We start from the raw sequence: 23,597 nt of genomic DNA on the forward strand, positions 1-23,597 counted from the left end.
CGCCTTGGAAATCAATAAGGTGTGGTCTGGGGAAATGCCGAATTCGGCGTTTTCTCAACTTGGAACTCGTTGTTGTCAATGAGGACATGATGTGGCAGTGATGTGGATTTCCTATAATGGGTACCCGTGCTGAAAACAGATATGGAACACTGATACCAAACAAAAGGTGTTGCTGTTGCCCTAGGAAATGTCCTACCTGGCAGCAATGTTTCCAAACAAAAAAAAAAAGACATCGTTTTCTCAAAAAATGGTGTTTCCAACCCACACATATACATCATCATTTTCTCAGAAGCATCAATGCCAAACATATACCTAGTAGAGCTAAGGGGACATGTCATGTACAGGTGAGAGTTAAATGGTACATTTTAAACAAAATCCACTTAATAATATTATAATAATTAATTATAACTTAAATAATTTAAATTCCCTTTAATGATTCAAAATAAATTCTATTAAAAATAAAAACAGAATTAATATATAATAAATATTATCATTATTTTAAGATTAATTAATAAAAATAAATTTAATTAAATAATTAATACAAATTAAGAAACAATAACAAAACCTGTTCAACTTAAAAACAATGTTTGGATTGTACTTTGACCCTACTAGTTTTTATAAATGGGTAAGATATGGATTAAACCGGTTCCCGATTGAAACCGGGATAAACCAGAAATTTGGTACGGGGACAGGACCAGATCGGCTCCACACCCAAGACGCTCTGTCCTTTGGCAAAATTGGTTGCGTATTCCAACAGCCCAATTAGAGGACTGGATATTGTCACCTATAAATCACGTGTTCCGTTGGAGTCTCGTTTGCTAAATTTACATCTGCATCCCACAAACGCCCCAAACCCAGTAGGGCAATGTTACGTGTGAAATTGTGAATCCGAATATCCGATCAATGAATACCACAAACACATTAAAGGGAACGTGGAACTCTTTCCTTTGGGGAACGAGAAGAGAAGAACCAAATGAAAATGGTGTAGTACAGGTTATATGCCACGTGTATTTTGTTTTTTACGTGCCGGTCATAAATTGAAAACCAAAACCGGTGTACTTTTCCGAAGGTTCATTTCTACGTTTCCACTTTTTCCAAGAAAGTAGGCCGAATAGCAGTCGAGAGCGAGCGCTCATTTCTCACCTACCCCCGCCCCACCGGCTCCCTCCTTCATCCTTCGTTTCTCAACGAAATCTGACCGGAGACGAGAAGGCGAGACTATGAGCGGCGGCTGGTTTCTAAGAAATGGTGGGAAGCGCTGCCTCCATGGACTGGTGGGGAGATATTCCATACCGAACTTTTGTGTTTCAATAGAAGCCCCTTTTCTAACAAAGCAACAGTCAAGAGCTTACTCTCCAACACCCCTTCTTCTATTCAGGAAGCTCAAGGGGTCCGGCATCTCTACTTCTTTTTATTCTTCATCTTTGTGTTCTTCGTCTTCTTCTCGCTCTTCTTCTTCTTCTTCTTCTTCGACGACTAGTAGTTTTGTTGGATGGTATTTGGGCATGATCGGATCCCATCCCGTTCTCACGAAAAGCATCACTTCTGCCCTTATTTATACAGCTGCCGACTTGTCCTCTCAGGTAACCCTAATATTCTCTTATTCTTCTTCTTCCATTTATAATTAGTTTTATTTATGATCCATTCCACCATTTAGCCCAACTGCTCAAGCAGTACTGAATCTTGTCGTACATCACTTTCTGAGGTCCATACTCTGTTGATGGTGCAAATGGACTTCTGTTCGACTTTTTAGGCTCCACCAGTTGCACGTAAAATGAAGGAAAACCGATGATTTCCTGAAAATTGCTATTTTACGATGTTTGATTTCACGTAAAATGTATGTGGAAAATAAACATTTCCCAAAATGTGAGTACTGGTTGTAGGAAAATGCCATTCCTCCCAAATTTCTGTGAGTTATTTTCCAAACAGAAGTTAGCCATCTCTATTCATATTTTGCAACACTCAACTACTCAAATTTGTTTTCAAATCTAAGAAAAACACCAAAACACCAAAACACCAAGAAACTTAGCAATACTTTTTTTTTTTCGTTTTCCTACTGAATATAATTTTAAGGAAACCATTATTTTCCTTTATTTTACGTGCAACCACTCACAGCCTTAGTTTCTAAGCGAAAAAAATAACATCCTTGCAAAGAGACATTTCCCTTCATTTGTGTGTTATGTAGAGATTAATTACTTGAGATGAGTAAAAAAAGGAGCACAAAAAGAAATTATCTTTCTCTTCTGAAAAAAGAAGCATAAAAAGAAATTATCTTTCTCTTCCAAAAAAGGAGCATAAAAAGAAATTACTGCAAGAACGCCACCCTGACAATAACAAATATAACAAGGAAAGCGGGTCTGCCCTTACTTTAGTAATTTTGCTGGTAACCCATTGAGCTCAAGAAGTACAAAGATCATGTATGATGCCTCTTTCCTACATAAAATGGCAATTGAGGGAATACCAGCTCTTGACCTTGTCCATTTTCTTGTGAGAAAGTGGATGTCAGCCATCACACCAAATTAAGGGCACTATATGACTATACTTGTTTTAATAACGAGGGATAAAGTGACAATGACCTTTTGGGTTCCTGGTAGCATTTTAAAAGCAAGAAGCACCATTCAAGTGCAAAGAGTTCCTAAAGCCTGTGACACATGGCTGAAAGAAGTGAGGTATCACAAAAAAAAGAAAATTTAATATACAGGCATATGCAAATCAAGATTCTGAAAGAAATAAAATATTTCAAAAAGCTTGTTAGCTCAACTTGGTTAGAACATTATGTGTTATTAAAACAGTTATAGGATCATACATTCAAGTTCCACATGGTCTTGAACTGTTTAAATCTTATAAATCATAGGTTCATTCTACAATATAGTAAATTACCTATTCAGCATTGTTCAAGTTTAATTCATCAAAACTGAACAACAATTCAGGTTAGGCATACATGGGTACATAAAAGCCAAACACCAGAAAATGAGCCTCACCTGAGCCAACTGCCTAGGTATGCCTGACACATGATTTTTGAAACGTTGGTTAATGGAGCCACATATAGTTGGGATATGGCTTTAAACAGAACGGAATGGTGAGACAGGATTCATGTAGCCGACCTCATATAGTTGGGATAAGGCTTGGATGATGATGCTGGTGATTAATGGAGCCACAATATTTATCATTTGATAAATATCATGGCTTGATATTGTTAAAAGAAAATATCATGGCTCGATATCTTTCTTTCCTTCTGCTGCGTTTAAGGTACGGATGGGAACTTCAAAAAATATGAAATGATGATTACCAAATGTAGGTCTCTATTGCTTGTATAGGAATAGAAATTGAGATGTAATAGCGGAGGAGATGACTAAACCAGAGATGGATGAAACGGGTATAAGTTTAAATAACTATCCAATGAGGCCATCACATCAAGTATGTGGCAGGCAGATGTGTTACTTGCATATTCAAGCCTTATAGGGGAAGAAAAGCCAATAAGGGCGGTGCTACTACCTGTAATGTAAGGGCTGAAACTAGAAAGGGCAGCAGGTTACTGGGGTAGCAAATTGAAGGAGACTCAAGATCAATCATAAGCTGGATAAGAGGAGAGGCATATGGTCCTTGGATCTTATGGAGCAGGACATAGAGGCTAAACTCTTGTGTGAAAGAGTCTATTGGGTTAAATTTTTAGTGATTGTGGGGTTCTCAATAAAGCAGGGAAATGGAAATGTGTTATGCTATATGGGTCTTTATTTATGTACAAAAACATGTACATCTTGTACATACATCACCATTTTCTGTTTTCACAATAGAAGTCTAGAATTCTACTTTGCTGAATCGCTGATTAAAAAAACACTCAGATGTGTCAACTCTTCCTTTTTAATGGTAATATTCTCTCTTGTGAAATTTGCATGAAAAGGATCAATTGATAAAAAAATTCTGAAGTGTATTTGAAATTTGAACCTGTAACTCAATAGTTTTATATTGTCAAATGTTGTGTCTCCCTTTGCTGGTTTTCTATATGAATGATTTTACCTATGGTACATCATTATATCCCGATTCTATAAAAAACTTTTCTCAGATGATCTCGGAAACATCTTCAGAATCTTTTGATTCAATAAGAACACTACGTATGGCTGGATATGGAATGTTTGTTTTGGGACCATCACTTCACTTCTGGTTCAACTTTATGTCAAGAGTCTTTCCAAAGCGGGATATGGTTACTACCTTAAAGAAAATTGTTATGGGGCAGACTGTTTATGGACCTACAATGACTGTTATTTTCTTTTCTCTGAATGCATCTCTACAAGGTAAGCAAGATGTTCCTTTTTTCAATTATGGTATTTATTTTATTTTATTTTTGTCTGTCACAACTACTGTTTTGTTTTTGTAATGATGATTTCTTGCATCTCTGTGTTCTTGTTATAAAATCTCTTTCTAGTTTGACAGGAAAAGGTAAAAACTTAACTGAATAAAGAAAAGAGGAGGTAAAAGAAGATTATACTTCACATGCAATGATGCAAGGACAATTTTGTAGCATCATTTTACAAAGTAAGGCTTATGTCTTGAGGTTTGCCTTGGAGCAAGGCTAGGGAAACCACCCTGAGGCTCAACTTTCAGGCTCATGCTAAAAGTGGAAGGGTCTTCTACACTTGTGAATTGTGATGACTCTTACCAAGAACAAGCATTTCATACATTAATTGAACTAGAGTTCTCATCATAAGACTGGGTTAAAGGCCAATTCTGTGTCTTTTGCTTATATCTACATAATCTGTTTTAATTTTTTTTTGTGTTTTTAACCTATGTTACATGGAACACTTCAAAATGAGTGCCATACCTGTATTAGATCTGTATGGATGTGAAGAATGAAACGACACTTGAGGGGATTCTTTTCTTTGACACATTTGTAATATGTGACCAATGAACCTCAACCCCTTAAGGTAAAATTTGGACACAAGTGGTAGATTTGTAATACTTGATAATTTAGTATAATCATTCTTTGTTTCTTACTTTTTTAGTGTTGTTTGCATTGATTAATGTGTCTTGTTGGCAGTTGATAGTGTAGTCAGGGGCTTTTTTTTTATGAGTAACTGCAAAATTTTATTAAAGATTCAAAATGCTTCAATCATTACAAGCATCCTGTGGATAGGGTAGTGATTACTACCCTACCACTTCAAGGTATACAGATTACAAACAGGCCCAAAACAACTGATTTCTATTGATGCCTTGCTTAGCTAGAGTATCAGCAATCCCATTTTCTGTTCTCGGCACTCGTATCTTTAAATTTATGCTCCTCATCAGCTGTTTCAATTGTTTCATTTCATTTCTATAACCCCATACTGCTTTCTCCATGTTTTCCAAACATCAAATTACAACCATGGTGTCACCTTCTACAATCAAATTGTTTATGTTCATCTCCTTGGCCCGAATCAGTCCTTGGAGTACAGCAAGGAGTTCAGCCTTCTAGAGTTCCTTCACCAAGTGGTCTTGAGAACAAGGTAATAATATTTCCTTGTTTCTAAATTCACTTTCCATACTTGTTGATAAAAAACACCTCCCATACCTGATGGGCTTGGATTTCGCATATTGCTTCTATCAAAGTTTAGTTTGATAAACCCCTATTTAGGTGGTGTCCAAAGATTGTGGATTTTCAACTTCATTGAAGAAAGCCACTTCTCCCCACCTCCTCCACAAATCATCATATATATGTACAGGGAGAAAACAACTCCAAGGATTTTACCCAATGCACCACCCTAGCCATAATGCATTCAAATTTCAAACACTGCCTCTGGACTTATTTCCTCATCCTTGAAAATTCTTGCATCTCTCTCCCATAGTGTCCAACAAATTGATGCCCTTGTGCATCTCCACAAAATCCTATCTCTTTTCTTTGACCAATTGAAGATTCTGCATGGAAAAGACTTGCTATATTTAAGGGCACCATCCACCTGTAACCAAAGGGAGAGAAAAACTTTCCCAAATAAACACAACAAAAAGACAAGTGATTAGCAAAATGATAACAAGTCTCACTGCCAACCTTACAAAGCATGCATCAATTTGGGGACAAACACTAGTTTGGCCTCTTCTTTTGTAGCTTGTCCAAAGTGTTGATCTTTGCGTTTTACACTTCCCAACATAGTGCCCCAATTTTGGGAGGAATGTTTGGGGGCTTTTATTTCTTTTGTTCTTTGGCTGTTAGTTATTGGGCCTCGGCCCATTAGTATAAATAATAACTGGGTAGGACGGACAGAATACTTTTGGTTCCCCTTTTCTTTCTCCCATCTTCTCTCTTCTCCAAAATCTTTGGCTAATTCTTACCCTTGCCTTTTTCACCTCTCCCAAAACCAAGAAGCCAAAATTGTCTCTTGCCTTTCTTCTGTACCCCCTGAAACCAATTGGAACTTAAGTTTAAGAAGACCTCTAAGGAATGTAGAGAATGGAGAAGCTGCAGACCTTCTCTGCTCAATAGATGTTTACATTTCCCCTTCATCCCCTGACCAACGAATTTGAAGCTTCACCCTTCTGGGAAGTTCTCAACTAATTCCTTTTTCAGGGCCTTGGTGTCGGAAGAAAATGTTCCAAGTTTCCCTTTTAAGGTTTGGTGTTCACATATCCCTCCTAGAGTTTCATTCTTTGTGTGGGAGGCCTGCTTGGAAAAAATAAACATTTGTGATTTATTACAGCAAAAAAAAAAACAAAGGTAAGTTATACACCCCCCCTCCCCCATGTCTGTACCCTATGCCGCAGTAATGGTGAATCTGCAGACTGCACTTCCTTAATCTTGTAGGTTACAGCTGGGCTGCTCCTGAACATATAGAAGAATTCCTTTGACAATGGCAAGGTAGTTGTCTTGGTAGAAGAGGGAAAATTTTTTGGAATACGGTGGTCCAACCAGTGTTGTGGGGTGTGGGAAGAGAGAAATAACCATATTTTTGAAGAAAAAAAGGTAGATTTGTGGGTGATTTGATCACTCAAATATCTTACTTGTGTAATTTGTGGGTGCTGAATCCTACGGAATTGAAAGGGGTTTCTTTGAAGTTTGAAAAATCTACAGCTGAATGTGGTGGAGATCTTGTTTTCTTCCCCCATCCCTCAAAGAGTTCCCAAACTCCTTCTAGATAGGAATGAGGAGGGTTTTGTTTTAAATTTTGATGGTAGTGCTTTGGGAAAATCTCAGTACAGTTGGAATTGGAGGTGTGTTAAGAAGAAGAGATGGAAGCATTTGGTGGGCTTTCGGTGGACCCATTGGGATTACTGACTCCACAAAGGCTGAGGTTCCAGCTGTCCTATCTGGGCTTTGAATAGCAAAAGAACAGAGATTGTCTAATCTAGCTATCAAAGGAGGTTCTGTCAACAACAGTTTAGAAAGATATGGTCCTTGAAGGCTTGCTCACTTTCTGATCGAAGCAAGAGATATTTTGAGTTCCATGACTGTGAAGCTCATCTGGATTCCTAGGGAGTTGAACCATTTAGCTCATAGTTTGGCCAAATCTGGTGCTCTTGGGGAATTTTTTACAGTGACAGAAACCTGCCTTGCAGCCCCTTGTTTGGCAAACATATCTGCCAGCCTATTTACACTCCTTCTAATCCACTTGAAGTCAGCATTGATATCCTCTGCTAATATTTGAACTTCCCTGAATATATGTTTAAGAATCCATGGAATATGTCTATTACATCTTGCCCAAGAAATGACTATTTTTGAATCCCCTTCCACTCCCACTTGTCGAAAATCCAATTGCTTTACCAATTGGAGTCCCTGCAGTAAAGCCGGTAACTCTGCCTTCACTGAGTTTGTGATGCCAATTGGCCGTGAATATCGAGCCACAATCTTACATTCTGAATTCTTGATTGCTCCACCTATTCCTGCCAATCCCAAGTTGCCCAAAGAGCTGCCATATCAAAGTTCAATTTACTTTGTTAACTTCTGGTAGTTTCCACTCAACTCTTAGTTTTTCCCTTTCTCTTGATGACTGTGCTATTTATTTCCATTCCCTTAGGATATCTGTAACTAAGAAAAACTGTCTAATGCTTTTATCTATAAGGCAACACTCACTTTTATATTGTTGGTTACCTCCTCTAAAGTTCTACTTTTTCTAGCAAAAATTCTGTTATTCCTTTCCTCCCACACTACCCAAGCAATAGCTGCCTCAGTGGCTTTCCACATTATTCTTCATCTTTTCTTTGTTGCCTCAAGAAGTTTGGATTGAAAATATCCATCACCTCTTGGGGAGGGTCCCACCTACAACCCAAGAAAGAACAGAAAAAATCCCAGATACGGAGTACAAAAGAACAAGAGATTAGTAATCGGGATAGGGACTCTACTATCCTTACATAAAAAGCACATATGGGGAGAGAGGCAGGAAAAAGGCCTCCTTTTTTGCAACAAATCACATGTATTTACCTTACCAAGGAAGAGAGTCCAATAGAAAGCTTGAATTTTTGGTGGGACAGGCTTACTCCAAATTTCTTTCACTAGGAGAACCACCCCTTGGGAGTTTGGAGCTAACAGAGGCAAGATGTTTGAAAAAAGAGGAGCAGGAGAAAAGTCCATATGAGGAAAATACCTAGAACCTAGAGTCTTCTAGGTTTGGGTCTAAGAAAACTGTCTGCTAAGTTCAAAGAAGATCAACCAACAAATTACATTCTATTTAGTCTTTTCGCAAGACCTCTTCTGAAACCAAGGTTCCAGTTGATACCTGATTGGGAAGGCACTCCTAAACTAGATATGGTTTGATTATTGAAATTAGAAAGGGCATAGAGATCAAGGAAATGATGTTTTAATGGTGACTCCCCTGCCAAGGTCTTCCCAGAAACGAATTGTCCCCTTTGCCCACATCATACCGAATGGAACTAATAAAAATAGGGTATATATCATGAATAGCTTTCCAAGGAGAGTCTGAAGTCAAGTGAGGAGTCATTTGAGCATCCCAACTATTACAATCCAGACCATGAATGCTTGCAATTACCTTGTGCCACAACATGTCTCTTTCAAAAGGAAATCTCCACAACCATTTACCCAACAAGGCAGTATTCCTACGAGCAATGTTTCCAAATCCTAGATCCCTTGCTCTTCTGGCTTACTAACCTGATCCCACTTGACCAAGTGATCCTTTTTCTTTTCTCCTCCCATGGTTTCCATAAAAAATCTCTCTAAGAACAGAACTGGAATAAGTAAACTATTGGCGAGCTGGCAAGAAGAGCTGATGTGGCAAGATAAGCTGCTGTGTGGGCCCCCCTCACAGCTGCTGCCGGCGGCGGTAATTCTTCCCACGAATGCATCCACAACAGCCTGGGCCCATAACACTCTCATGTACTTTTTTAATTGTCTTGTTATCCTTGACGGGATCCGAAAAGGGGAAAGGAAGCAAATGGGTAGATTTGCTAGCGTGGATCTAATCAAGGTGATTCTTCCTCCTAAGAAGATATAATTTCTCCTCCATGAGGTCAGTTTCTTTGCAAATCTCTCCACCACCGGCTTCTAGAATCCCTTTGTCCTCAGGTCCCCCCCCCCTGAAGGTAAGCCTACTAGTTAACATCCCAACTCCTAATCTCACAGCCCAACACCTCTGCAAAGCTTAGGGCAAACACTATCAAGGAGAAGGAGAAGCTTTGACAGACAAGTTGCTTCCTCACCCCTCAAACCCCTACGAAATCCGAGATCCCAATTAAGACTCAAAAGGCAAAGAAGGAAGAACCAAAAAATTTGAAATGACCTTATTTTTATACAACGAAATAAATACAAAGAAGGAAAAACCTCCTTTAAAGGCTGGTCACCAAACCAAGTGTCTTCCCAGAATCGAATTAAGTTCCCTGAGCCAACATCATACCTGATGTACCTAAGAAACTGAGGGAGGAGGCTATGAATTGCTTTCCAAGTTGCTGCCAAGGTAGTCCTATGCGATACACTAGTGTCCCAACCATTCTCCAATCTACCATGTATATTTGCCACTACTTCAACCCACAAATTCTCTCAAGAGGCCATCTCCATAACCATTTCCCTAACAGAGCTGTATTCTTCTTCCTTATATTCCCTAGACCTAAACCACCTTCTTCTGCTAGAGTTGGCTGTACAAGGGTAGTATAGTCCTTTTATGTATAGTTATATACGAGTTGTTTAGCTGATGTGGCTCACTTAAGTGAGGGCACAATGGTAATTCTTGTATACCTTAGAAGAGTATAAATAAAAGAAGGGCCGACTAGAGGGATTTGAAAATTTCTCTCTAGTTCGGCTGCGACCTTTTCTTCTTCTTCTTCTTCTTCTTCTTCTTCTTCTTCTTCTCTTTCTTCTGATCTGAACTTATATGAACATCTAATCTGAGTTTTATCATGGTATCAGAGCCACAATAATCAGTTCAGATCAGTCGCCTCCTTTTTTTCTCTGTTCTGCGCATTCTGTTGTAGGGTTTTACAAAATCCTCATTGATAACTAGAGAGTTTTCTAGAAAGACAGAAAATGATTGGTTGTTTTTTCCTTCTGGGGGTTTCCATGCCTCCAATGAGTGCAGTTGTTGTGGTTTTGTGTGTTGGTAGAAAACCCTCTACTCAGCAGTTTGAAGAGGGCTGGTTTTGTGATGGTGACAGTGCAAACTTGGTACCCTTTACTCGACAGGTACATGATCTTCGAACTAAGTTGTGGTATGTAGTAAGTTTTTCTTTTATATGTTGCAGAACTGAATATCCTATTCGTGAGGTGTGTTGTGAGGGTTTCTAGTGCTGAAACAGTAGTGAAGAGTTGTGAGTGTTGTTGCTGAAACCTGATACTAGGAACCCTAGTGGTGTTCAATCATTCGTGTGGAGTGGTGATTTATTAGGGCAGTAGAGTGACAATCTAGTGGTACAGTTTCCCCTTGTTTTCTTGTGCAGTCATGGGAGACAACAGTGAATGCAAATCAAGTGTGATGGTGCCTTCTGATTATCTGAATTTGTAGATGACCTCTATAAAACTGAATGGTGAGAATTATGTCCCTTGGGCCAAGTCTGTTGAAGTTTTTTTGAAAGCCAAAAAGAAAGTGAAACATGTAAAGGAAGATAAACCCCTAATTGATTCTCCGGGATATGATGAATGGGAGCAGGAGGATGCTCAAATTATGACTTGGCTATGGAATAGCATGGAGTCCAAAATCAATGTGAAGTTCATGTTTTTAGATATAGCCAATGAAGTCTGGGATCATGCAAGGAAACTATATTCTGGACAAGATAACACTACTAGGGTTTATCAACTGTACCAAGAGTACTTCAATCTGCAACAAGGGAATTAGAGTCTTGAAGACTATTATGCCAGTATGAGAAATTTACGAAATGAGTTGAATGTTTATCATCCTCTTACACCTGATGTCAAAATTCAGCAACAACAGAGAGAGCAGTTGGATGTGCCCAGATTTTTAGTAGGGCTGAAGTCTGAGTATGAACCCGTAAGGGCACAAATACTAGGTGGATCCGCTCTTCCCTCTCTTGAGGAAGTGTTTGCTCGTCTTCAGAGGATTTTAGTTGGACCCACAGAAACTTCCACTATGTCAGATAGGTTTGCATTTGCAGTTACGAGAGGGGGAGGTCGTGGTGGTAGAGGAGGTCAGCATGGCCATCGTAGTGGTGGTGGTGGCATGTATAATCGTGGTGGTGGTCATGTTGGAGGACGAGACTCAGGGGGAGCCCGTGGTAGGGGACGTGGTAATACTCAGAGAAGGTGTACTCGTTGTGGTATGGAGGGACATACTATCAACTTTTGCTATGGTCTACATGGCCCACCTTCAACCTGGGCAAATCATGCAACTGTAAATGGTGGTAGCTAATACAAGAATCTCAAGTTACTGATCAAATCCCCACTACATCTACAAATGCTTCCAGAAAGGAGATGGTGAGTGTTTCACGGGATGAGTATGAGCGGTTCATTCAGGGTACATCTCAACAGAACACGACTACCCTTGCACACTCAGGTACGACTTGTTTGGCATCCACACCTTCCCGTTGGATTATAAATTCTGGAGCTTCCGATCATATGACTGGAACTCCAGGTGCGTTTTCATATGTTTCTCCGTCCACTTCCCATTCTGTTACTCATGCCAATGGCTCTACATCAGCCATATGTGTTGTTGGTAATGTTGACACAAACTCATTATCCTTCTCCTCAGTTTCATATGTTCCCAAGTTTCCCTTTAACCTGATGTCTGTTAGTAAATTGACTAATTCTATTAATTGCTCAATAACTTTACCCTTCCTCTTGTGTGTTTCAGGATCTCAAGACGGGGATGAAGATTGGTGGAGGGCATGAAGCTGGTGAACTGTATTATCTTGATGGAGGTGGTTCGACAACATCTCTTAAGTCATCTCTTTCCTCTCATCAGTGGCATTGCAGACTTGATCATCCGTCTCTTAGAGTTCTCTAGTTACTTGTTCCATCGTTGAGTCGTCTTTACCTTATGAAAGAAAAGAGTGAACTATTTTCTATCTTCCAAAAATTTTATGCTGAAATTTGCAATCAATTTGGTGTACATATTAAAATTCTTTGTTCTGATAATGGCCACGAGTATTTTTCCACACCCTTTCAAGAATATTTGGAACAACATGGCATTATCCATCAAACCTCGAGTACCTACACCCCTCAACAAAATAGGGTGGCTGAAAGAAAGAACCGTTACCTTTTGGAAACTAATCGGTCCCTTGTACATCAGATGAATGTCCCCAAACCCTTTTGGAGTGATGCTGTCCTTACATCCTGCTTTCTTATTAACTGCATGCCCATGTCTATCCTTGAAGGTCAGTCCCCTTTCTCTGTTTTGTTTCCCATGTTGTCTCCTTTTCCCCTTACTCCTAGAGTTTTTGGATGTGTGTGTTTTGTTCATAATCTTGGGCATGGAATGGACAAGTTAGATGTTAGATCCACTATGTGTGTCTTTCTTGGCTATTCCAAGACTCAAAAATGGCATAAGTGTGTTCCTTTCTTCTTCGGGTCGGATGTTGCATTTTTTGAGTCTGTTCCTTTCTTCTTCGGGTCGGATACTTCTTCTCCTCCGTTGCCATCATCCCCTCTTCCAGTTCCTGTTGAGCACTTCGTTCCTCTTGTTCCAGTTGTGACCCAGTCTTTGCCTCCATGCAACTACCTAAGAGAGGACCACCTATTTGGCAAGTGTATACACATCGTCAGGCACCAGCTCCTCTAGCTTCGTCACCGTCGATAGATCCGACAGTTGTTACCACCGCAACCCCAACCCCAATTTCTGATCTTGATCTTTCTATTGCTTTGCAGAAAGGTAAACACAGTTGCATTCTCCACCCCATTTCCAATTATGTTTCTTTATCTCATCTTTCGGCTTCCCATCGCCAGTTTGTTTCTATGTTATCCTCTGTCTTTGTTCCTAAGGATGTCCAGGAAGCCCTCACTTTTCCAAGGTGGCGCCAAGCAATGGAAGGAGAACTCTCGACCCTGACTCGTACTCATATGTTCACCACTCTTCCGCCTAGTAAGCATGTTGTAGGCTGTAAGTGGGTGTACACGGTTAAATACTTACCTGATGGGAAGTGTTGAACGGTTGAAAGTTTGGTTAGTTGCTAAAGGTTATTCACAGCTGTATGGTATTGATTACACAAACACCTCTCTGGTTGCCAAAATTGGGTCAGTTCGTGTTCTGATTTTTCTTGCTGCTACGTTTGATTGGCCCTTGTTTCAGCTTGACATCAAGAATGCTTTTTTATTTGGTGATCTTCTTGAGGTGTACATGGAGCAATCACTAGGGTTTGTTGCTCAGGGGGAGGGTGAGAAGGTATGTAGACTTAAGAAGGCTATTTATGGACTTAAACAATCTCCCCGTGCATGGTTTGGGAGATTTAGTGAAGTGGTGAAGAAGTTTGGAATGAAACAATGTCAGGTTGACCATTCCGTATTCAGTTATGAATCAAATGCTGGGAAGATTCTCTTGGTGGTATATGTAGATGACATTGTTATCACAGGCGGTGACAGACCAGGGATTGACAGGTTGAAGACTTACTTGCATTATCACTTCTAGACAAAGGATCTTGGCGAATTAAGATACTTCATAGGGATAGGGGTTGCGAGGTCCAAGAATGGTATTAATTTGTGCCAGAGGAAATATGTTCTTGATCTGCTAGAAGAAACAGGGTTGTTGGGTGCCAGACCAGTTGGAACACGCATTGAACTGAATGTTAAATTGGGTAGTGATACAGGTGAGGAGTTTGAGGATCTGGGAAGGTACAGAAGGTTGGTGGGTAAGCTTAATTACCTAACCATCACTCGACCTGATATCTCATTTGCAGTCAGTGTAGTCAGTCAGTTTATGTAGAACCCTCGAATTCCACATTGGGAGGCAGTCCTAAGGATTGTGCGGTATTTGAAGGGAGCCTGGTTTGTTATATAAGAGTGGAGGAAGTCTTGGGATAGAGGGATACATGGATGCTGATTGGACCGGTTCCATATTTGACAGAAGGTCCACTACAGGTTATTGCACTTTTCTTGGTGGAAACTTAGTGATTTGGAAGAGTAAGAAGCAAATAGTGGTAGCAAGAATTAGTGCATAGACTGAATATAGGGCTATGGCACACACAACATGCGAACTAGTGTGGTTGAAGCATCTCCTAGAGGAGATGGGATACTCGATTGACACTCCTATGAAACTATACTATGATAATCAAGCTGCAGTTTATATCTCCTCCAATCCAGTGTTTCATGAAAGGACGAAGCATATAGAAGTGGATTGCCACTTTGTACGTGAGAAGGTGCTTAGTGGAGTGATAAGTACAACATATGTGAACATAGGAAATCAATGGGTAGATCTATTTACCAAAGGGTTGATTCGGGGAAGAGTGGACCACATATGTAACAAGCTGGGACTATATGACATATACTCACCAACTTGAGGGTGAGTGTTAGAGTCGGCTGCACAAGGGTAGTATAGCCCTTTTATGTTTAGTTATATATGAATTGTTCAGCTGATGTGGCTCTCACTTAAGTGAGGGCACAATGGTAATTCTTGTATACCTTAGAAGAGTAAATAAAAGAAGGGCCGACTAGAGGGATCTGAATTTTTCTCTCTAGTTTGGCTGTGACCTTTTCTTCTTCTTCTTCTTCTCTTCCTTTTCCTTTTCCTTTTCCTTTTCCTTTTCCTTTTCCTTTTCCTTTTTCTCTCTCTTCTCTTTCTTCTGATCTGAACTTATACGAACATCTAGTCTGAGTTTTATCATCTTCCTTTGTTTTACACACAACCTCCCATTTTATCAAGTGGTCCTTTCTAGTTTCTCTCGGCTCCCAAAGGAAATCCCTCATAATTTTTTATAATTTCTTTTCTTCTCTTGGTGGAATCCTAAAGACAGAGAGAAAGTAGATGGGTAAGTTAGCCAAAGTAGATTTTATCAGAGTGATCCTACCTCCCAAAGATATGTAACTTCTCTTCCAAGCAACCAATCTCTTTTTACATCTTTCTATAACTGGGTTCCAAAACCTACTTTCCTTCGGGTTTGCACCTAGGGGAAGCCCTAGGTAGGTCAGAGGCCATGGGGTGATATGGCATTCTAAGCAATCTGCTATCCTATGTAGGCCCATCCCCTCCATATTAATCCCTGCTATGCAATTCTTGTCCAAATTGGTTTTCATATTTGACACTTTTTCAAACTTCTTGATTAGATTTTTCAATCTCCCGACTTTCCTAATGTCTCCTCCTTCACAAAAAAATAATGATATCATCTGCAAATTGGAGATGAGTAAGTGGGACATTGTCTCTACCCACTCTCCAACCCCTAAATTCATCTTCTCTGTCTGCCTTAGAGAGAAGTCTACCGAAGACATCTGCCACTAAAGTAAAAAGGAAGGGTGATAGGGGATCACCTTGCCTTAACCCTCTACAAGCTGGGAATAAGTCTTTTACCACTCCATTAACAAGGATAGAAAAATGACAAGATCGTACACACCCAAGCATCCAATTGCACCATCTCTCCCCAAACCCTGTTGATGCAGAATTTCTTTCAAAAAACCCCAATCCACCGTATCGAAGGCCTTTTCTAGGTCCAATTTGCACACAAAACCTTCCTTCCTAGATCTCTTCATCTCCTCTACACATTCATTGGCTATTAGAATTTGATCAACTATTTGTCTCCCTTGAACAAAAGCTCCTTGATATTGATTGATGAGGGAAGGGAGAATTACTTCGATCCTCAATGATAGGACTTAAGCAATTATCTTGTAAACAGTAGTCACTAGACTAATGGGTCGGAAATCCTTTGGATGGCTAGCATCACCTTTCTTTGGAATCAAGGCCAAGAAAGTTGCATTAACTCTAGGGCTAACAATATGTGTATTTGAGAATTCCTTAAAGACTTTTAGTAAATCATCTTTCAACACTTCCCAACAATCCTGATAGAAAGCCATTGTGAATCCATCTGGGCCTGGTGCTTTAAACCTATTCATGGAGAACACAACCTTTCTTATTTCTACTTCCTCAAAATCTCTTTCCAGCCAATGTGCTGCCTCCTCATCTAGCAAAGGCCACTCCAAACATTCTAATCTCAATCTATCCTCCAGAGGTCTTCTGTAAAGGGATTTAAAGTGGTCCACAAAGATACTGGCAATTTCATCTTGATTTGAGATTGGTTCTCTATTGATTTCCAACCTAGCCACAAAGTTTTTGTGCCTTCTTCCATTGGCGATCGAATGAAAGAATTGTGTATTCCCATCCCCTTTATCCATTTTTGTCTTGACTTTTGTCTCCAAGATATTTCCTCTATCTTGAGGACTTCTTCCAATTCTTTTTTTGATTTCCATCTTAAATCCCTCTCTTCCGCACAAAGATTTCTCTCAATTTCCACATTGTCCAACTCTTCAATTTGGGAAATTAGAGTTAGTTTCATTTTTTCCAACCTTCCAAAATGATCCGTATTCCACTCCTTTATTTTAGACCTTAATCTTTGCAATTTCTTATGGATTTTGATTCCTTCCCACCTTATTCCTCTTAGTTCCTCCTTCCACCAATCCTCCACTTTCCGAATAAAATCCGGATGCGTCAACCACATGTTTTCAAATTTGAAAGGAGCAAGGCCATGTAAGAAGATTTCTGTTCCTAATCTAATGGGGTGGTGATCTGAAGTGACTCTAGGCAATGCCCTGGAAACCAAACCTTCCCAATGATTTTCCCTTCCTCTATTGAACAGAAATCTATCCAGCTTTGATCATAGTGGGTTTTTCTGAAAATTGGACCAAGTGAAATTGGATTGCAACAGGGAAATCTCCTTCAATTCACACAAGTCTATGAATTCATTAAATTTCCTCGTACTAGTGGTGATAGGCTGATTGGGATTAGAAGTTTCATTGGAAAATCTTATCACATTGAAGTTCCCTCCCAAACACCAAGCACCTTCCTACAAACCCCAAATTGCATACAGTTCCTCCCACATATCACTTCTCTCTCTATAAGTATTTGGTTCATAGACATTAATTAATATAGTATACCTACCCATCAATTCTTCCTTTGCTTCAAGCACTTCATCCTTCCACAAAATCACTATACCCCCTGAAGCCCCCCAAGATGGAGCTTCAACCCATCTTATTCCTCTCGCTCTCCACAAACTACTGATCAGCCTTTGATCCAATTTTATTAATTTTGTCTCTTGCAGCATTACCACATCAGGATCCTCTCTTTTTATTGGGTCTTTTATCACACTCCTTTTCCTTGCACTCCCCAAACCTCTTACATTCCAACTAATTAATTTCATGTTTTCACTTTTTAATTTGAACCATCTTTTTATTTTTCCTCCCTACATTTGTTGCTTCCGTCTATCTCCTCTCCCACTAAATTTGATATCAACCTTTCCACTTCTGTCTTTTTCTTCTTCCGCTTTTTGTTTTTTTCTTCATTCTTTCTAGAAAGCTTCTTTGTCTTCTGAATTCCTTTATCTTCTGTATTCTCCCTTAAGGTTGGGTCACCCTTTTCTTGCACACCCTCCCCCTTATCTTCTACCTCTCCCTCTTCTAATCTCACAGTCTCATCTCTACCCTTTCTCCTTAACCAATCAGGCTGGTTAGCTGGTGTACCTGTTTTAGGCAGAGCACACAAATCAGTAGCCAAAACTGAACGGACACACTTACTTGGAGACATTGGATGAGGATCGAAGACAAGTGTGGTTGGGAAGTCTTGTTTGGAGCCCAGAAAATCAGAATCAGCCCCTGAAATTTGCCTGTGTTGAGTGAGAGTGGGATCATTAACAATTCTGGTTGCGCCTAAAACCTTTTCAAGTGCACCCCTCTCTATTGCCTTCATACTCATCTTCAAAGTTTCCTCTTGTCTCACTTCCTGTGCATCCTGTTCTTGCTGGAACACAGGAGGTAGTCTCTCTAATTCAGGGGAAGGTGTCATCTGCTCAACTTCGACTGCATGTACTGCCCGCCTAAATTCCTTTGTTTCTTTTGTATTGGTCGACTTTTCCTTTTCTTCTCCCAAGAACAGTACTTCAGTGTTGAAACTCTCTGCTTCATTCATATCAATCCGCACTGTTTGATCTATACTGCCCAAGCTTGAGTATTCACTCAAGTCTGACTCGTACTCGCTGGAACTCTCTTCAAATTCTGAATCTGGTTTCTGCACCTTCTCCTTACCTTTACCACCACATCTATTAAGTTTTGGGTTTCGCTTTTCAGGGGAAACCAGAGTTTTCCCTTTACTCTGTACCCAGATCATTGCCGAATACTGTCTGGTATTTTCGGTTTCCTTTTGTCACTGATTTGATTGAAGGGGAAGAAGCTGGACCAATATTATCGTCCATTAAAGGGCTTTCCTTCTGACTCACGTGCCCTTTTAAGTTGTCATGTGCTGCTGCCCTTTGAGGCCCAACAACTGGGCCCAAATTAAGTTTTAAGTTACCCAGTTCCTGTTTCACCAGCCCAGGCCCATCTTTCTTATTACCCATCACGTGATAACTTAAAGTGCCACGTGATGGGTTAATAGCCTTTGACCCTAATGGCTCAGTTCTGTTCAAATCTGATCCACCAGCTGGCTGACCCATCCCTTCTTTTGAAATTTGAAATTGGCACTGATTCACACGTCTAGGTCCATTGGTCAGCACCTCAGCATAAGACCAGCCGTGTGTCTCATCCCTTTCTTTCCTTGCCTTACAAACCTCTTCTTTTTTTAATTCACCTTTTCCTCTCCCCAGATTTTGCCTTGCCATTTCAGTGTAATTTCCTTTCTCCTTTTCTGCATCCACTTGACTTCTTCCACGTAGCCATTCTTCTTCTACCTTCTCATCTTCTTCCCTTCTTCCCTCCCTCCAAAGCTCAGCTTCAATGGCTGTTACTAGCCAGGCTGAATAAAAGATTCCATCAACCAGTACCTTTACTGAACGTGGGATATCTTCTAAGTTTACATTACTCAAACATACTGCAGCTGAGTGGAGGTCTTTAACAAAAAAACCCTCTATTGTTTTACAGAGTAGCTATTGAGACAAAAACATCTGAAATCCATAGGTAAAACGGTAGCCCCAAGATTTGAACAATTACTTTGTCCCTCGCATGCAGATCCTTAGAGTTATAATGAGGAGTCCATTTTGAGACAGTCACATAGGTTGACTCCAATTGACAACACATAGCCTGGAGTTCCATTTTCTCTTCTACTACTTCTAGAAGGGCCTTACACAGTTAACACTTTTCAAAGGGGGTTAAAATAACCGTACTGTTTAACTTCAGCTTCTTTAGTAACTCTTCAGCAATTCTCTTCCAGTCCTTCGGTGGGGCTGTTAAGGTAACAATAAATTTCTTCTCCCAGTCATTCTTGTGCATGTTGCAAACCATTCTACAGTCCTTTGCTGCTTGAGCCATGAGCTGCATTTCTGTTACCTCTACTGGCAGTTCCTTCTTCTCCCTCACTGTAGAGTCTCCATAAACCCCCTGTGTTTCTTCTACTAGCTCCCTTCTACTTTCTTCTCTAGCTTTCTCCCATGTAATGAAGTCCTTCAAAATCCCTGAAACTTCTTCCCAGCCTTTTTTCCTTCCCCAAAGAATTCCATAAGCACCACGTACCTTCCTTTAGGATTCTCCCTTCTTTCTTCTATATACCTCCTGCCATTAATCTTAATTGAATCTTTGTATTCAGACTTCCTACTCACCTGAACAGCATCTTCGATGAAAGTCTGAAACCACACCAATGCTTCTTCCCCTACCAGCAACACCATGGCCATATTAATTTCTCTTAAAGCTTTCTTCCCTTTCACCCCGTAACTTTCAAATAGGAACTGCTTTGCTTCCACCCTTGGAGATCTTCTTTGAGCCTCAGTCTGCTGAAACCTCCCTTCCTCCATACTACTTTCCCTCGCTGAAAAACCTCCCAGCGATTGAAGTGTTGAACATACTAACTAGTTAATATTTTATTACTTGAAAAATATTTTATGTTTTATATTATAAAGTAGTTAATTTTTTGTTAATTCTTTTTTATAAATATTTTATTTGAAATATTAAATAGAAATTATTAATGGAATAATTTATATTAATATACTGTATTATATTAATATAATATACTAATATATTATATTATTAATGTACATTAGTTGACATCTTGTCGACATAATAGGAAAAACTATCTTTTTTTTTGGTTATTTGGACCGATTTGGTCGAAATTTCCGAAATATAGGAAATGTCGACCGAAATAATGTAATTTTTATACTACCATCCATTTTCATGTCGATGAGCCTCGACATTGACATATGTTGGGCGACATTAGCGAAATGTCGCGACATTTGAAACCATGGTTTCTATGTAGTAGGATATGAGACTTTAGGATTGAAACAATGAATTGGAAGAAATATGTAGAATTAAGATGATAGGTGGAATGACCTGATTCTACTAAATGATAATATTATTGGACAGATTATGGAAATGAGAAATTAAAAGAAAGCCTTACAAAGGAAAAAGAAGTGTAGTTGCTATATTAGATAAAAACAACAAACTAATATAGAAACAATAGAAGAAAAGGAAAGGTAGGTAATTACTGAAAAAGTGAGAGGAGATACCATGGAGCAAGCTCTTCTAAAAATCTGAAACAGTTTTATGATGCTAGTACAAAAAAAAAATCAACCACTTATTGATCCAACACATAAGTTGGATGAAATAATAAATTTTGCCAAGAAATAAAGGAGAAGATATATTTTTTATCAATAACAGAATCGGTTTTATTAAAATAAGAATTTAGTACAAGGGAGAGGGGTAAAACTCTTAGCTCTCCCCAAAAGAAAGATTACTGTACAGCCCAAAATAAATCATTCCTTCCCACCACTTATTTAGCAAGTGAATCGGCAGCATGGTAAGATAATAAAGGAGAAGAGATAAAAAAAATCAGAATAGGTGTTCTTATCCTGACATGATTAAATAAGGGCTTAGCTAAGGGTGCTTGCATGGTAAGATTATAATGCTACAATGTAAAGATATATGAATGATCCAAATAAGCAGCAATCCAAAGACAAGTACGTTATTTGCTTATTGAAGCCCCTCTGAAATATATTATGGAAACTAGGAAGAGGACCCTAAAATTCAAGTTTTTCTTCAGGCCCCATTTTCAGTTTCCTGTATTCATTTTAGAAGAGGCGCCTGTTCATCTTGTCACCTTTACTTAATTTTCAACCCATTTTGACATGGTTCAGGTCTGTTATTTGTTTACTTTTTTAAGCTAAAACATATTAGATAAAAGAGGCATGCCCAAATACAAAAATTACATGATTCAAGTGATAAAAACAGGCATTCGAAAGTGGTACTTCTAGGTTCTAGTTTCCCGTAATGCTGTATATCTTCATGAACGAATATATGTACTTTATTTCAGTTTCTTCAGTACCTATTGTTGTCTACTTCCATTATTAAATCATTGATTGATTAGCGCTCATAATTGTTCTCTATACAAGTATATCTTGACATGTATAAGAAATTAGCCTAATTCTTGTTTCTAAGTGATGCCATGGATGTGAAACTCAGGTGAAAATGGTGCTGAGATTGTAGCCAGATTGAAGCGAGACTTGCTTCCAACACTGAAAAATGGTCTTATGTACTGGCCCATGTGCGACTTTGTCACATTTAAATTCATTCCTGTCCACCTACAGGTATGTTTGAGATTGTTGTCAAAATAATTCTTTGTTGGGATGGATGGTGATGGAATATTTACACTGAAATTGGTTCTATCTGGTAGGGGTGTAATTGGACTGGATTTGGTCCAATCTGGTCCAGTCCAATGTGAGTCCATTACAAATGGACCTAGTCCAATCCAGTCCAATGAATATTTCGGACCATTTTGGACCAGCCCAGAGACTGTCTAATCTGTTCAAATTCCTGTTAATTTAGATTAGTTTCAACTCAAACCTGGTCCATTGACACCTATGTTCTTATCTTCTATCAATGGACCATATATTGGCTCAATCCAATATAAATTCATTATGGATGGACCAGGTCCAATCCAATATGTCATATTGGTTTGTCCAGTCCATCCAAATTCAATGTCTTATTGGTCATCCAATCCGTCCAAATGGATTTTGATTTGGATGGAGTCCAACCCAAAACCGGTCCATTGACACCCCTACTATCTGGGATACTTTCTAGCCAAAAAGTTTATTTTAACCATCTCATTGTGCGTTCTTTCCTTGAACATAGGTTTCCTGACCAAAAAATAATTAGGTAAATAAAATCTCCATCCAGGGTGGTTTCTGTCAAGGAGACCTTGTTGGTAGTTCATTGTAGCGTGATCCATGTCCCACATGAACGATATACCATGCTTATGATTTTATTTATCTTGATGGTGAGATGGTAGATCATTTATGTTTGTTATCTTGGAATTTCTGTTTTGGCAGCCATTAATAAGCAATTCATTTTCCTATCTATGGACAATCTATATGACATACATGGCAAGCTTAAAGAAGGCAAATGCAGAGTAGTACCTCAGCTGATTGCACATCTTTGTCAGGTCTGGGTGTTTGCTCATGTTAGGGATCTCAGATGGCTCAACCAGAACTTATATCTAACCTTAGCTGCATACGAGATAAATGTAGCTTCCTTTTTTTTCAGTTTCTTTTGGGTTCTGTTTTTGGTCTTTTGGGGGTTTTGGGGGCGGGGGCGCTCCGTCCGATTCTATCTACTATCCAAGCGGCAGGAAAGATAGGCTAGGAGAATGTGAAGTTCATAGGAGCAGATACAATTTTCAGTTGGATCAGGTCTTGAGAACGAGGTTCAAACATCTAGCTTACAAGTTACAACAACTTTACGTGTTGATGAGAAGGTGAAGTACATTATTAGAGGATTTACACAATTGAGATAATCATTTTGTACAAATAAAAAATAAGGAAGAATTTATGATTTTCTGATTATTTCTCTCTTAGATGTTGTATTCACATCGCTTTATATATTGACTATCTCCTGTTAAGTACCAAGTAGGCAAAGAGACATACACGAACAAGAATGAGGTGAGTTTGTGTTGGATTAGGCCTTGCAGTAGCACATGATAGAATCTAACAGTTGGTCCGAAAGATGAAGCCCAAACTACCTTTTACCCTAAGTTAGCAGTATATTTCATTGTGTGCCTTCATGATTCATATTTTGCAAAATAGACTTGGCATGTTTGGAGGTTGTTGTATGACCCGACTACTTCCAATCG

At 39.3% G+C, this 23,597-nt stretch overlaps 1 protein-coding gene across 1 annotated transcript; it reads left to right on the plus strand.

Annotated features, from left to right (window-relative positions):
- Positions 1 to 1,063: 1,063 nt before the first annotated feature.
- On the plus strand, positions 1,064 to 23,310 carry LOC104611645 (Peroxisomal membrane 22 kDa (Mpv17/PMP22) family protein). Its single transcript, XM_010278790.3, has 4 exons — positions 1,064 to 1,583; positions 4,064 to 4,292; positions 21,932 to 22,056; positions 22,798 to 23,310. The coding sequence occupies exons 1-4, from the start codon at positions 1,221 to 1,223 to the stop codon at positions 22,879 to 22,881; spliced, it is 801 nt and encodes a 266-aa protein (XP_010277092.1). The 5' UTR covers positions 1,064 to 1,220; the 3' UTR covers positions 22,882 to 23,310.
- The last annotated feature ends 287 nt before the right edge of the window (positions 23,311 to 23,597 follow it).

The sequence above is a fragment of the Nelumbo nucifera genome, chromosome 1 (assembly GCF_055504915.1).
Source record: "Nelumbo nucifera cultivar China Antique chromosome 1, China Antique-T2T, whole genome shotgun sequence".
NCBI lineage: Eukaryota > Viridiplantae > Streptophyta > Magnoliopsida > Proteales > Nelumbonaceae > Nelumbo > Nelumbo nucifera.

Excerpts from the sequence above, each read along its gene's own strand:
- LOC104611645 (XM_010278790.3), top strand. The coding sequence starts at position 1,221 with ATGAGCGGCGGCTGGTTTCTAAGAAATGGTGGGAAGCGCTGCCTCCAT. Across the intron at positions 1,584-4,063 it reads CTGCCGACTTGTCCTCTCAG|ATGATCTCGGAAACATCTTC; the intron begins GTAACCCTAATA and ends AACTTTTCTCAG. Across the intron at positions 22,057-22,797 it reads TCATTCCTGTCCACCTACAG|CCATTAATAAGCAATTCATT; the intron begins GTATGTTTGAGA and ends CTGTTTTGGCAG.